The sequence below is a fragment of the Cetorhinus maximus genome, chromosome 12, assembly GCF_964194155.1.
Source record: "Cetorhinus maximus chromosome 12, sCetMax3.hap1.1, whole genome shotgun sequence".
Taxonomy (NCBI): domain Eukaryota; kingdom Metazoa; phylum Chordata; class Chondrichthyes; order Lamniformes; family Cetorhinidae; genus Cetorhinus; species Cetorhinus maximus.
The window spans coordinates 26,551,409-26,564,088 of record NC_135890.1 but is presented as its reverse complement, the minus strand read 5'-3'; the positions used below and the strand labels follow the sequence as shown (position 1 = coordinate 26,564,088).

General features: G+C 43.8%; 1 protein-coding gene across 8 annotated transcripts in view; it reads left to right on the top strand.

The window, feature by feature from the left end:
• fam185a (family with sequence similarity 185 member A) overlaps positions 1–12,680 on the top strand; it is an 85,509-nt gene that overhangs the window by 29,218 nt on the left and 43,611 nt on the right. For all 8 annotated transcript variants that reach the window (XM_078553265.1, XM_078553270.1, XM_078553268.1 and 5 more), the window contains one exon: positions 2,356–2,494. In XM_078553265.1, the coding sequence (XP_078409391.1) occupies positions 2,356–2,494 (139 nt within the window). The remainder of the gene's footprint in view (positions 1–2,355; positions 2,495–12,680) is intronic.

Here is a 12,680-nt window from a genome sequence, read left to right as displayed (position 1 = left end):
TTTTGATTAGAGAAGCAATTACAGCTGTGAGGGGGGATGATATGCTAGAAGGGTCATCAATTGAGGCCATATGGATTGATTTTAGGAACAAAAAAAAGGGGGCAGTCACATTACTGGGAGTGTACTATAGATCCCCAAACAGTCAGAGGGAGATAGAAGAGCAAATGTGTAGGCAAATTCCTGAGTAGCTTTAGTTAATGAAGCTGGGCAGGTGGAAGGAATGGTAGTGGGGGTTTTAAACTTCTTTATGGAAAAGGACAAAGATAGAACAGGAGTTATAAAGTTCCAAATTGGGGCAAGGCCAATTTTACTAGGTTGTGATTTAGCAAAAGTGGACTAGAAACAACTACTTGAAGGTAAATCAGTATCAGAGCACTGGGAGGCATTCAAAGGGGAGATTCAAGGGGTTCAGAGTAAACATGTTCCCACAAAGAAAAAGGGTGGGATGGCCAAATATAGAGCCCCCTGGATGTCAAGATGTCAAAAGGAAATTAGGAAAGCAAAGAGAGGGCATGAAAGAATATTGGCAAGTAAAATAAAGGTGAACCCAAAGATGTTTTAGCAATACATTAAGAGTAAGAGAATAACAAAAGAAGAGTAGGACCCATAAAAGACCAAAAAGGTAACCTATGTGTGGAGGCAGAAGATGTGGTATGGTCCTTAATGAATACTTTGCATCTGTCTTCACAAAAGAGGAGGACGATGCAGACATTGAGGAGTGTGAAGTATTGGATGTGATAAACATACGGAGGGAGGAAGTATTGAAGGGTGTGGCATTCTTGAAAGTGGATAAATCACCAGGACTGGATGAAATGTACCCCAGGCTTTTAAAAGAAGACAGGAAAGAAATAGTGAAAGGTCTGACCATCATTTTCCAATCCTTGCTGGATGCAGGTGTGGTACCAGAGGAGGTATGCTAACATTGTACCTTGGCCCCTTTCAATGCACTCCTGCTTGATTTGAGAGGCTGCCCTCTTCCTCGCATCCTTGGGAAACACCACCTCATTTAAGTCCCCCGATCCTGCAGCAGGATCTCTAGATAATAGTGAGAGACCGAGAGGGCAGCCTACTCTTTATTTCTGTAGTTGTTGTGGCCACAGGAATCCATGTCCAGGTCAACCATTCTGGGGTCCTTACTTTGACAGATCTGGTGTGTCACCCCAACCTCCTCCTCTAGTCTGGAAACCTAGAAGTGGGATGTTAATGCTATGATTCAGTTAACGAGCAACAGCAAAGCTTACTGCAGATTTCGAAGGTTCGTGACCCGCTCGAGGGGTCTATCATTTGAAAACTCTGTCCTTGTATTCACTCGTCATATATTTGCTGGGCTGTTCAATGTAGACCACACCATTGAGGATGGCCTATGCAACTAGGTAGCTTCTTCCCCATCAAAGGACAGTTTTGTTCTACACTGGGGACCCCATTAGTATGACCACAAACTTGACGCAAGAATATACAAAAGAGTTACAACCCAAACAAAGCTAGCTTCAGCTTGAATATGGAAGTAATTACATGGAGAATTGATATAAAACTTTTTTTAATAGCTTGCTCTTGGTGAGCAACGTTTTCTCCATTCACCCATTGATTATTAAGAAAGACTTGCTTTAGTATAGCACCTTTCATGACTCCTGGTAATGGCAGCCAGTTTGCACACAGCAAACTCCTGCAAACAGCAGCATGACGATGCCCTGATAATTTGTTTTTTTTTAGTGTGTGATGTTGATTGAGGGATAAATATTGGCCAGGACACCGGGGATATCTCTCCTGCTCTTCAAAATGATGCCATGGGATCATTATGTCTATCTTAGAAAGCAGGGAGGGCCTGGGTTTTACATCTTATCTGAAAGGTGGCACCCCTGACAGTGCAGCATTCTCTCAGTATTTCACTCTGTGTCAGTCTAGAATTTGTGCTTGAGTCTCTGGAGTGGGTTTTGAACCCACAACTTTATGGCTGCAGAGATGAGAGAGCTAACAATTGAGCCACAGCAGGACACCATCTTCTAATAACATTTTGTTCAAAAGTTCTATTCGCAAGTGTAACCTGGTCTGATTCGTCTTCTCATTTTTCTTGCCCCTCTCTGGTGATTCACCTTCCCTTCTCAGTGCCTTCTAATAACCTGATCAAAATTGTGAACTCCATTACAGAATAAGAGGCTTTAGTTTGCATTTTGCTACTACATGAAGCAGCTCAATGGAGCACAAATGCATTGTATCCCCATCCTGCCACTGCACAGATGTTTATGACATTAATAGAATGAAGACCCAAATAAAGACTTTGCTTAACTAGGGGAGGAATGATAGTGCTCCTAGTGGATAGCATTTTCAGCTGATCCTAACCCTTTGCATTTTCTCCAGATTGTGGAAATTGACAAACTTCAGGGAACAAGCATGAATATTTCCACCACTGATGGCTCACTAAAAACAAAGTACATTTATGCTGAATCTTCACATCTGTCGTCTTCTAATGGCAACATTGAACTTGGAAACATTCATGGTAAGAATTTTATATATTCAACCCTAATTTGTGTTACAAAGAAGCTTTTTTTGTAGTACTTTATTTCACATATGGAAAGACCATAGATCAGCAAATTATGCATAAAGGAGTTATGTGAGTCTTTCATAATTAAAAGTTGGAAACTGCAGTTTCCAAGAAGAGGCTGGAATGGGGATTTCCTTTAGAGCCTGTTATCTGAGTTTACTGTTTTTTAACAAAAACATATGTGTTGCAGTTGTGGAGCAGTGGTTCAGATACAGTTCTGGAATGACAAACAATTCCTAATTAGCCGTGGTCTGGCAGATGAATTTAGTCATGCAATAGGGATGCAAGATTCGTATCCATAAATGTGTAAGTTATATCAAGCCAAATATGCAGGCTGCTGTTTTAATATCATTAGAACTCATAGAAAAAAACTCTATAGCCAAGGTTTGATCATTGTTCCTGTTTCGTCAATTTGCTGGAAAATATCCAAAAATTTTTTTTTTTTTTTTTTTAAAGGCCTGTAACAATTTAATGATGTACTGGCTATTTGTAAAATTGCCTGAGATATCAACCAGTACTGTGGGAAGAAAGAGAACCACCTGCTTTAATAGTTTATTTAAATCTTGCTGCAGGAAGTGCAGCTAAAATGGGTCCTAATCTTTTCCCAGTATAGCCACAGGATCTCTAAGTCAATGAGGTAAAGGCATTAAAAAGTTTGACTTTTCAGAGGATGTGGCCCCAGTGCTGGAAAAAAGTTACTGATTTCACCAGGATGGGTAAGGTTATATCCTGCAATTAGCTCATAACCTAAACTCCTTTTCTTTACCAATGCATTCCTTCACTCTCTCTGCACTTTCCTTTGGAGTACCTTTGCAATTTACACCTTCCTTACGCAGCACTGCCTTAAACATATGGCTGCCTCAGACAACTGGTCACAACTTCTATTGAACAGCATCTGCATGCACTCTGTCTTCACAATATCTGTGGAGAGCACCTTTTACAAGTTGGGGTAGGTAGATTCCCATGTCACCAATGTCACATATCAATGTATGCCTATGATTCAGTAAGCTGCATAATAACAGGAAACGGATGCTCACAAGTAGAAATAGAACAGTAACTTTGCATCCCCTGACACCATTTGAGAAGTAGACACTTTTATTTCAGGGATGCAAATTGGAAGGGAAAGCAGGCAATGAAACAAAAATGATCACTACTGAGGTTATGTTAAGTGTTTTTTCCTTTACATACCAACTTTATTCAGACCACATAATCATGGCACAAATTTCTGTATATCAGCACTTGGCTGTCAGTTTTTTTAAATGAAGATATTTGTCAATGGGTTAAGAAGACCGGCTCCCAACAATTTTCATCTTTATATTTCTACAACTGCAGCAGAAGAAGCTAACTGAGGGATCTTGCATCTGGACTTTCACTATACCAGTTTGGTGAATTATTCTTACAGAAGCCAAGTTTTTAAAAAATTATTTATGCATGGGTTGTGAGCATTGCTGACAAAGTGAGCATTTATTGCCCATCCCTAATTACCTTTGAGAACATGGTTGTGAACTGCCACCTTGAACTACTGATTTTCTTGTGTAAATATAAGCAGTCCATGTCCAAATGCAGCAAGACCTGGGCAATATCCAGGCTTGGGCTGACAAGTGGCAAGTAACATTCACGCCACATGTGCCAGGCAGTGAGCACCTCTAACAAGAGAGAATCTAACCATTGCCCCTTGACATTCAGTGGCATTACCATCGCTGAGTCCCCCACTATCAACATCCTTGGGGTTACCATTGACCAGAAACTGAACTGGACTAGCCATATAAATACCGTGGCTACAAGAGCAAGCCAGAGGCTAGGAATCCTGTGACGAGTAACCCGTCTCCTGACTCCCCGAAGCCTGTCAACTATCTACAAGACACAAGTCAGGAGTGTGATGGAATACTCTCCACTTACCTGAATGAGTGCAGCTCATAACAACACTCGAGAAGCTTAACACCGTCCAGGACAAAGTAACCTGCTTGGTTGGCACCCCATCCACAAATATTCAGCCCCTCCACTACCGACGCGCAGTGGGTACCATTTATAAGATGCACTGCAGGAATTCACCAAGGCTCCTTAGACAGCACCTTCCAAACCCACGACTACCACCACCTAGAAGGACAAAGGCAGCAGATAGATGGGAGCACTACCATCTGGAGGTTCCCCTTCAAATCACTCACCATCCTGACCTGGAAATATATCGCTGTTCCTTCACTGTCGCTGGGTCAAAACCCTGGTACTCCCTTCCTCACAGCACACTGGGTGTACCTACACCACATGGACTGCAACAATTCAAGAACACAGCTCACCACCAGCTTCTCAAGGGCAATAAATGCTGGTTTAGCCAGCAATGCCCACTTCCCATGAATGAAAATTTTAAAAAATACCCACAGTGCTGTTGGGAAGAGTTCCAGGATTTTGGCGTAGTGACAGTAAAGGAATGGCAATTATAATTCCATGTCAGGATGGTGTGTGACTTGGAGGGGAACTTGCAGGTGGTGGTGTTCCCATGCGCCTGCTGCCCTTGTTTCTTCAGGTGGTAGAGGTAACTGTTTTGGAAGGTGCTGTCAAAGGAACCTTGGCGATTTGCTGCTGTAGATGGTACTCACTCCTGCCTCTGAGGCCGCCAGTGAATGCAGTGCCAATCAAGCGGGCTGCCTTATCCTGGGTGATGTTGAATTTCTTGAGTATTGTTGGGGCTGCACTCATCCAGGTAAGTGGGGAGCACTTCTGACTTGTGCATTTTAGTGATTTACTCATTGCAGAATTCCAGCCTCTGAATTGCTCTTGTAGCTACAGTGTTTATAAACCTGATTCAGTTAAGTTTCTGGTCATTGGTAACCACCAGGATGTTGTTGGCAGGCAATTAGCAATAGGAATGTAATTGAATGTGAAAGGGAGATGGTTAGATTCTCTTGTTGTTGGTGATCATTGCACAGCACTGTGTTGCATGAATGTTACTTGTTACTTGTCACTTATCAGCTCAAGCCTGAATATTGTCTGTGCCTTGATGCATGCACTGACTGTTTCATTTGCGGAGTCATGAATGAGACTGAACACTGCAATCATCAGCAAACATCCCAGTTTTTGACCTTGTGTTGAAGGGAAGGTCATTGATGAAACAGCTGACAGTGGTCAGCTGAGGAACTCCTGCAGTGATGTCCTGGAACTGAGATGGCTGGCTTCCAACAACTCATCTTCCTTTGTGCCAAGTATGATCAGCCATTGGAGAGTTTTCCCCTGATTCCCGTTGACTTCAATTTTACTAGGGCTCCTTGATGCCACACTCAGTCAAATGCTGCCTTGATGTCAAGAGCTCTCTCTTCAACTCTGGAATTTGGCTCTTTTGTCCATGTTTAGACCAAGACTGTAATGTTGTAATGAGGTCAGCTGAGAGGTCCTGGCGGAACCCAAACTGAGCATCACTGAATAAGTGCCACTTCATAGCACTGTCATTGACACCTTCCATCATTTTTGCTGATGGTTGACAGTAGACCGATGTGACGGTTATTGTCTGGATTAGATTTGACCTGCTTTTCATGTGCAGGGCATACTTCGATGATTTTTCCACATTGCTGGATAGATGCCAGTGTTGTAGCTGTACTGAAACAGTTTGGCCTAGGGGCATGGCTAATTCTGGAGCACAAGTCTTCACTACAGCTAGGATGTTATCAGGGTTCATAGCCTTGCTTTACCCAGTGAGCTCAGCCAATTCTCTATCACATGGAGCGAATTGAATTGGCAGAAGACTGGCATCTGTACTTGGGATGTCAAGTGCCATTCACTTGGCCCTTTGATTGAAGAGGGTTGCAAGTTCCTCAGTCTTATCTTTTGCAGTGATGTGCTAGGCTTTGCTTTCATTCAAGCTGGAGATGTTAGTGAGCCGCCTCCTCCTGTTAATTGTTTAATCGGCAGGACTGCAGAGCTTTGATCTGATCTGTTGATTGTGGGATAACTCAGACCTGTCTGTTGCATGCTGCTTCCACTTTTTAGCTTGCACATGGTCCTGTGTTGCAGCTTCACTATTTTTAGGTGTACCTGGTACCTCATTTATTAAGTAAACCTTGCGCTAACTATTGGCATGCTCTTCTATGCTTGAAGAAGGATTGGTCCCTTTTGCATGATGGTTGTGGTACAATTCTGCTGACGGCCCACATCACCCCATGGATGCTCAGTTTTGACCCTGCAAGATCTGATCTGAATCTATTCCATTTAGCATGCTTGCACCTTCACACAACATGTGTATGTCCTCCTTGTGGACACAGACATCACCTCCACAAGGACTGTGTGGTGCCTGCTAATATCAGTGTGTCATCGGCAGATACATCTGTGACAGGTAAATTGGTGAGGACAAGGTCGAGTAGGTTTTTCCCTTGTGTTGGTTCTCACCACCTGCCATAAGCACGTTTTGGCAGTTAAGTCCTTCAGTGTCCATCACAACTTGGCCAGCTCAGTCATTAATGGTGCTGCTGACCCTCTTGGTGTTGGACTTTACACTCTAGGTGTGAAACTTCATTCTGTGCCCTTGCTACCCTCAGTGGATCTTACAACTGGTATTCAGTGTAGAGATAGCCGATTCATCTGCTGAGGGAGGGCGTGGCTAGTAATCAATAGGAGATTTCCTTGCCCATGTTTGATCTGATGCCATGAGACTTTATGGGGTCTAGAGGTAACGTTGAAGATTCTCAGTTAATGCAGTTGCCTCTTGTTGCCTCTTGTAGTTCTTCTGGCTCCTCATCCACTTTCAACGTTCAAGTTTAAATAGTTTGTAAGACCTGTTCTGGATGCGATGCTTTATCCACTTTTGTAAGTGAGTATAAGATCATAAGACATAGGAGCAGAAGTAGGCCATTCGGCCCATCGAGTCTGCTCCGCCATTCAATGAGATAATGGCTGATCTGATATTTCTCAACTCCACTTTCCTGCCTTTTCCACATAACCCTTGATTCCCTTACTGATTAAAAATCTGCCTATCTCAACCTTGAATATACTTAGTGACCCAGCCTCTACAGCACTCTGCAGTAAAGAATTCCACAGATTGACTACCCTCTGAAAGAAGAAATTCCTCCTCATCTCTGTTTTAAATGAGCGTCCCCTTACTCTGAGATTATGCCCTCTAGTCCGAGACTGTTCCACAAGGGGAAACAAGCATGAAGCATAAATAGGACAGGGTTCAGTCACATAGGATCTCCACCATTTCTGTTTTCTGCTTTGTAAACTTTTGTACATGGGGTATAATGCAGAGAAAAATCAGCCCTAATACCTGTTTTTAAACCATTATCATAGATGCTGAAAAATTAATAACAGTGCATTACTGGGGGAAAAAAATCACAAAGTGATTCTATTCTAATTCAGAGTGCAACTAAAAGACTGTTTTCATTGTGTTGCCTGGCAGTCTATGTTTAGTCAAAAGAAAGCTTGCAGCTACATGTAAACATGTAAAAGAAAATAAAATCATGCACCACATGGTGCATTTGCAATGCTAACTGAACAAGAATTTCATATATTTTGCAGGGTGAGAGTTAAGAGCATGTCAGATGTTTTCTGCTGACATATGACTATGACTGTGCGTGAACAAGAATGTAATCCATTTGAAAGATGCAGTTTGACTACTGCTGTTAAGAAATCCCTAAAGACTGAAATTACGTTGATCGATTTAAGCTGCATATCAAAGCAGGCTGCAGTTTTCAATCGAGAAGCATGGCTCTTTGTTCTTTGCTAATTAAAACATTAAGGGGGCAAAATTGGGCAACACTCAAAAATGGACACAGGATGGGAAATTAACCTACATCTGTTTGAGGTGATGCAGGGAAACTTGGTGCTGACTACTAATTCTAATGATTGTGGCATGCATCTCAGCTGAACATGTGGTTGAGTGGCTGCATGCATCAGCAGGATTGTGACCAAGTGGATTCTGTGATGGTCTGTAACTGAGGGATGGTAGGGTACAGAACTGTTGAACAGTGGCACTATAACTGCTACCGCTTTGCCCAAGTGAAAAGTTTTTTCGCACAATATTTGTATTGAGAGGGTGCTTTCATTGCTTTAGAGATTATGCTCAAGACTCTGGAGCTCATTCCTGCTACCTTTGACTTTTTTTGTCTTGATGGCACTTTCCAGCTGTCAACCTTCTGAGCAGCATAGGAACTGTTTATGCATCTCTACCTTGGACCTCTGATGAGGAACAAGAGGCACAACAGCAGCAGCACCACCAGCAGCAACTATCTTTCCCTCAGCTACTTCGCACTACACAGGGGAGAGGGGATGAACACAGCATCAGCTCGCAGGAGGCAATACCCTCCACACAAAGTGTACTAGCAGAAGATCAGCTTTCTGGACACGACTGAGCACCAGTGCCTCAGGAGACTCAGACTTTCACGGTGGGTTGATTCTGACATCTCCTGGAAAACTCCTGGAAAAAGACCCCCTGCCCAGTGGGCCAGGTGGGCACGCATTGCTGGAGCGGTCAAGGTCACCATAACCCTGAACTTCTCTGTCTCCGCTCCTTCCTGGGATCAGCTGGTGACTCTTGTAGGATTTTGCAATCTGCTGCTCGCAAGTGCATCGTGCAGGTGAGCGATGCCATGTTACGCTGACTTTGCAACTGATGAGGCCAGCCAGAACAAGAGGGCTCTCAAATTTGCTGCACTGGCTGGATTCCCACAATCACAGTGTCCGCCGATCAACCATGATTCATCGATCAAAGGAGTTTCTACACCACGAAGGTTCTGCTAGTATGTAACCACCAGATGATTATCATGTCTATGCCAGATAGCCAGGAAGCTGACATGATACCTTCATTCTGCACCAGTCAAATCTCCCATAGACCTTTGCACCTTCAAACAGAGTCAGCAGATGGCTCCTTGGAGACGAGTGCTATCTTCTGTCAACATGGCTGATGACTCCTGTGAGGAGCTCTTAACCAGTGACTGAAGCCACATGAACTTAAGAGTGGTCTTGAACAAGTCATTCGGGTGCTGAAGGTACGATTCAGGTGTCCAGTTGGCTGAACAGATCTAGGGACAAGCTTTTGAGTGTTCACCGGCAATGGTAGTGGCCTGCTACGCCTTGCACAACATAGCACTGCAGGAGAAGGAAATTGAGGTACTCTCTGCATTTCCAGAAGAGGAGGAGCTGGAGAAGGTGCGACCTAGCCTCTGAGCTCTGGAATTCCCTGCCTGGCCTCCTTTCAGACATTTCTTAAAACCTCCCTATTTAACCAAACTCTTGGGCACCCGCCCTAACATTGCCTTATGTAGCTCAAATGCTAAATTTTGTTTTAAGATATTCCTGTGAAGCAGCTTGTGATGTTTTATTATTCCCTCATGAAACTTCAAAGCATTTCTCTTCCTTTTTCTAGTGCCTTCAGGTGGTGCAGCTCCTGTGGCTTCAGTAGAGCCAGAGGTAGGCTGCTCCTTCCCCTGCTCTGACTGCTTTGATGCTCATGGCCATGACCTCTGGGTTTTGGAGCATGCGAGGGTCCCACCAAAGACTACCATCCTGCGCCTGGACAGGGACAATCTCAGTTATCAGGACAGGAGTCAACATGTGGGGCTCTGCCTGGTAGGGGGTGGATGGTGTGGGAAGAGGAGGAATAATAAAGAGTGAGAATGCCTTGAGCAGAGACTCCACTTCCATGTGCCCTTTCTACAACTTGCATCTCATGGCAACCACAGTATAATTGGGGAGTTCTGACAATGCACCCAGTATCCTATTTCAGATAGCAAAACCAAGACCGTGTACACGAGAGTTGCTATCGACCTTTCCAATAGAACGTGTATCTCCCTACTTGTTCATTCAGCTATCTCTCCCCATGACACCGGGCTTCACTGAGGGCAGTGGTATCAATTTGGAGTCTTGATAGTTCATGTGTTAAGATTGTAGTTCTTCTTCTTTCCAGGTGGTCACTCTTGAGATTATCCATAAGTGTTCTAACATTTCAAGTTGCAAAATTTAGAGATTTCTTCCTTTAACAAAGACTGATGGTAATCCTTCAGAATGTCATTCCCTAGCCAGGAGAAAGTAGGATAGTTTATTTTTAAGGCATCTTTTCCAGCCTCTTCCCCATTTGGGGTGAGCAGAATGTACCCTGAAGAGAACTGCTTAGTCACAAATGCTGCTGCCCAAAGACACCTCTGTTCCAACACAGGTGTCCAATTACCTTACTGTATCTGTTGCAGATTCTTGACTAGGGTCTCCCAGGCGTTCAGCCCTGTTCCCGTCATCAATTCTCCATCACCACAGGACTTGGCAAATGGACCCAGATAGAAGCCTATGCATAACTTTGTTTAGCATGAGGACCTTGGGCTGCTGTCATTGTCACGTGATCTTAACGGGTTGGTGGCCAGATTTTGGTGATATGTCAAACCATGGTGACTGGGACCACCTTGCTGCACCGTTCTTCCACCTTCACAGACAGTGAGACGCAGAGTCTTCCTTCGCTAGTTCTGCCATTGAGGCTCCTGACGCTACAGCTGGGCCATAATCAATATGGCACTGTCATCAGCACTTATGCCCTGACCCTTGACTCCGATGAAGATATTAAGGAAAAGTTCTACACTGACCTTGATGAAATCCTCACTGCCATTCCTAAAGAAGAAAAGATCATCCTTCTGAAAGAATTTAATGCCGGGGTTGGTGTTGTGACTGATGTCTGGAGAGGAACCATTGGAAAAATGGCATGGGACAAGCCAATGCAATTGGTGCCCTCCTGCTGACAAAGTGTGCTCAACATAGCCTTGTTATAACAAACGCCCTGTTCCACCAGATGGGTAAATACAAAACCACATGTAGGCATCCTAGATCAAAGCACTGGCACCTCCTGGATTATGTCATTGTTTGAGTCAAAGACCTAAGTGATGACTGTATCACTTGACCATCTGGAGGACTGATGCCTGCTGGACAGATTGTTGACTTGTTTGATCGATGATGAACATCCTAGCACCAAGATGTCACAAGAACCAAAAGTCCAAGAGAAAGAAGATCAGTGTCTCAGCCTAACCGAAGAGAGAAATTCCAAGCTTAGCTCGTGACCGATCTGCAAAATCTTCACACATCAACTCCGTTTTGTTTGGAACAGTGGGATCAAATAAAATCAGCTGTACTAGACTTTTGCGTTCAGAGCACTGGATTTGAGCTTTGTCATCACCAGGACTGGTTCAACAAAAGCATGCAGAAAGCGATGCAGAAATATGCACCCTCCTGGAACATAAACAAGCAGCTTTCATTGCCAAGATTGCAAGACAAGAATGCAGCATTCCAACAGCTCAAGACTGACACCCATAAACAAATGCGGAAAATAAAGGACAAGGGTGGGGGGAGGGGGTGGTAGAGAAGGCCCAAGGGATCTAACAACTTGCGAACTGTCATGACATGCAAAACCTTTTTGAAGCCAGCAGGTTATCTGTACACCAAAATTAAATGGACAAAAGCCCCTTCGCTTATAGGGTGGTATCTCTCTTCTTAAGCACCAGTACCTTGTGGTAGAATCCATGAGTGAATGACCATTGATGGGAGAACTGCAATAAGCAATCAACAGATGAAAAACAACAAAGCCTGCAGCCCTGCTGATGTCTTCAAAGCTGGTGAACTTTTGCTCACATCCATACTCCATGCACACATCCTATGGATTTGGGAGGAAAAATAAGTTCCCCCAACCCAACTTCAGGAAAGTGACAGTTGTAACTATCTTTAAGAACGGCGATAAATCAGGCTGATGAAATTATCGAGGTATTTCCACCTTGTCTTTTTTAAAATATTTGTTAATGGGATGAGGGTGTCGCTGGCTAGGCCAGCATTTATAGCCCATCCCTAATTGCCATTGACAAGGTGATAGTGAGCTGCTGCCTTGAACTGTTGGAATCTTCCTGGTGCCAAAGTTAAGGACATCTCTTCTTGGCGAGAGAGGAACTTGGAGTGGGAGGGGAAGGATCCAGTTGTCGTGGTCTACGTAGGTACAAATGACATAGGTAGGACTCGGAAAGAGGTTCTGCTGAGAAACTACGAGCAGCTTGGGGCTAAGTTTAAAAAACAGAACCACAAAGATAATAATCTCCGGATTACTACCTAAGCCATGTGCAAATTGGCCTAGGGTAAATAAGATTAGAGAGTTAAATGCGTAGCTCAAAGATTGGTGTGGGAGAAATTGATTCCAATT